Here is a 2,524-nt window from a genome sequence, read left to right on the forward strand (position 1 = left end):
GGAAGTAAAAAGACACAAACATTTAATCTGGATCTCAGGGCCTGAAGACACACACCTTTAATCCAGATCTTGAGGCTAGAAGATACACCCTAAATTGGGCCACACCCTCTGCTGGAGGAAGCATATAAAAGGACATGGAAGCAGGAAGCTCTTGCTCTTTGCCTGCTTGCCCTCACCTTGCAGCAAGTCCATCCCTTCCCTGGCATTAGAAATTTTTTTCTTCAGAATTCCAGCATATACTGAAGACCCAGCGACTTGTCCATCCTCCTGAACTGAGTAAGTACTGGATTCTTGGACTTTCTCTTCACAGCTAGCCAATGTGAGAATAGCAGGACTGCAGCCCTAAGTCATTCTAATGAATCCCCTTTGTTCATAAAGATTAACTATGTATGTTCTGTTACTCTGCAGAACCCTAGTATAACAGTTTTGATATGTGTGTAGAAAATGTTCCAAATTTCCAAAAATTGTCTATAACTATGAAAACTGGGTACGTATTGACCGAAGATTCAATCTAGAAAAAAATGGAGTGATGTAAGAGTCCCTAGTAACCTACATTGTCTTCTCTGAAACTAGTATTGAAATCTGGATAGAAAATTTCAGAGATCCAAGTATCCACCTATTGGTGAAATTATTAAGGCTACTCCACATAGTTAAAAGGGAGGTTTATTTTGTGGGGTAACTTACAAATGAAAAGATAGGTTGTAGGGTCTGGCAAAGGTGTGGCACAGTCCGGTGGTTTTCTCTGGAGAACTCTGCTTGGTCTACCTCCAGCGTCCAAGGTCCCAGAACCAACAGAGACCTCCTCTTGATCCTGGGTCTTCCGCTTCCTTCCTGCTCCCCACCTTGTGGGCATGACCATTACCAAAGCCTCAATGAGGGTTGGAACTTCCAGGGCAATGCTACATGCACGCTCATAGAAGAGGGAACAGATGAGAAATAGAAACTAAAAATCTAAACCATGTTTATTATTGCATCCTACAGAGTGAAGAGAAAACAACTTCCAGTTCTTCATTTTGGATCCAGTTGAACCTTCAAACTACTACCTCCAGGAGAAATGTCAAGGGACCAGACATGGGACGACCCCCCAAACAGGGTCCAGAACGTTTTCTACAGGTGGACCATCAGCAACTTCCATTTTATTCAGGAGGAAATTCGGGAACACATTAGAAGCCCAATTTTCTTAATAGGAGCCCATGACAAATGGTGTTTGAGAGTAAACCCAAACGGAGTGGATGAAGAAAGTGCAGATTACCTGTCAGTTTACCTAGTGTTGCTCAGCTGTCCAAAGAGTCCTGTTTGGGCAAAGTTCCAGTTATTTATCGTCAGCACCAAAGGAGAGACAACCCACGGTGAGAGCAAACCTATAATCTCTATGTTTGTGCCAGGTGTTGAACTGGGATTTAAAAAGTTCATCCTTCGAAACTTCCTGTTGGCCTTTGCGCCTTGGTTTCTCCCAGATAACAAGCTCACCCTCCTCTGCAAGGTGAGCATGGTCCATGCATCTTTGAGTACCTCTGACCAGAACAGAAAGCCAGAAATTCAGGTTCCCAGATGCACATTGGCAGATGATCTAGGAGAGCTATGGGAGAATTCCCAATTCACAGACTGCTGCCTAGTGGTAGCTGGCCATGAATTCCGGGCTCACAAGGCCATCTTAGCAGCTCGCTCTCCAGTTTTCAGAGCCATGTTTGAACATGATATAGAGGAGAGCAGGAAGAATTGTGTTGAGATCCCTGACCTGGAGCCACAAGTCTTCAAGGTAATGATGGACTTCATTTACATGGGAACAGCACCAGACCTCGACAGCCTGGCATGTGCTGTGCTGGCAGCTGCTGACAAGTATGGCCTGCAGCATTTGAAGGTCATGTGTGAGGATGCTCCCTGCAGGGACCTCTCTGTGGAGAACGCTGCCCACACTCTCTTCTTGGCTGACCTCCACAGCGCAGGGCAGCTGAAAAACCCAGGCACTGGATTTCATTACATCTCATGCTTCTGAGGTCTCTGAGACCTCAGGCTGGAAGACAATGGTAGGTTCATGTCCCCACTTGGTAGCTGAAGCATACCATTGCCTGGCTTCTGCTCACTGCCCTTTCCGGGAGCCCCCCTCAAATGCCTAGACCGACCCTAGTACCTGGTCAGCTGTGACCTACATGTGTCTCCCAGAAGCAGCAGCCAGTGTTGTATCAATGACACCTGAGTAGACTACGGGGCCTATGTAGCATTTACAGTGAATCTGGGGAAAGACAGATGGTAGATGAGGCTTTAATATAGGTGTAATTGAGTTGAGTGGAAGGCTGGGGTAGGGGAAGGTCTGGACTTGGTACAATCTACCCAGCCTCTTCCCTGTTGCTGTACGGGTTTGATTTTTGTCTGAGTTGTAACCTGGAACTCATATTAGTTGCTGGCCCCAAGCACATGACAACAGGGTTTCTTTGGAGAAACCTGTCTGGATTGGGCAGAGTAGAACATGTGGTCAAGGACTCAGAAAGGAAAAAACTAACCTGAATATTTGATTACAAGATAA

At 45.9% G+C, this 2,524-nt stretch overlaps 1 protein-coding gene across 1 annotated transcript; it reads left to right on the plus strand.

The window, feature by feature from the left end:
• The first annotated feature begins 1,054 nt into the window (after nucleotides 1-1,054).
• LOC118576529 (speckle-type POZ protein-like) lies at nucleotides 1,055-2,117 on the plus strand. The gene is given in 2 exon segments (XM_036176769.1): nucleotides 1,055-1,954; nucleotides 1,956-2,117. Coding segments are annotated over 2 exon segments (1,062 nt in total).
• The last annotated feature ends 407 nt before the right edge of the window (nucleotides 2,118-2,524 follow it).

The sequence above is a fragment of the Onychomys torridus genome, unplaced genomic scaffold, assembly GCF_903995425.1.
Source record: "Onychomys torridus unplaced genomic scaffold, mOncTor1.1, whole genome shotgun sequence".
In the NCBI taxonomy this organism is placed as follows: Eukaryota; Metazoa; Chordata; class Mammalia; order Rodentia; family Cricetidae; genus Onychomys; species Onychomys torridus.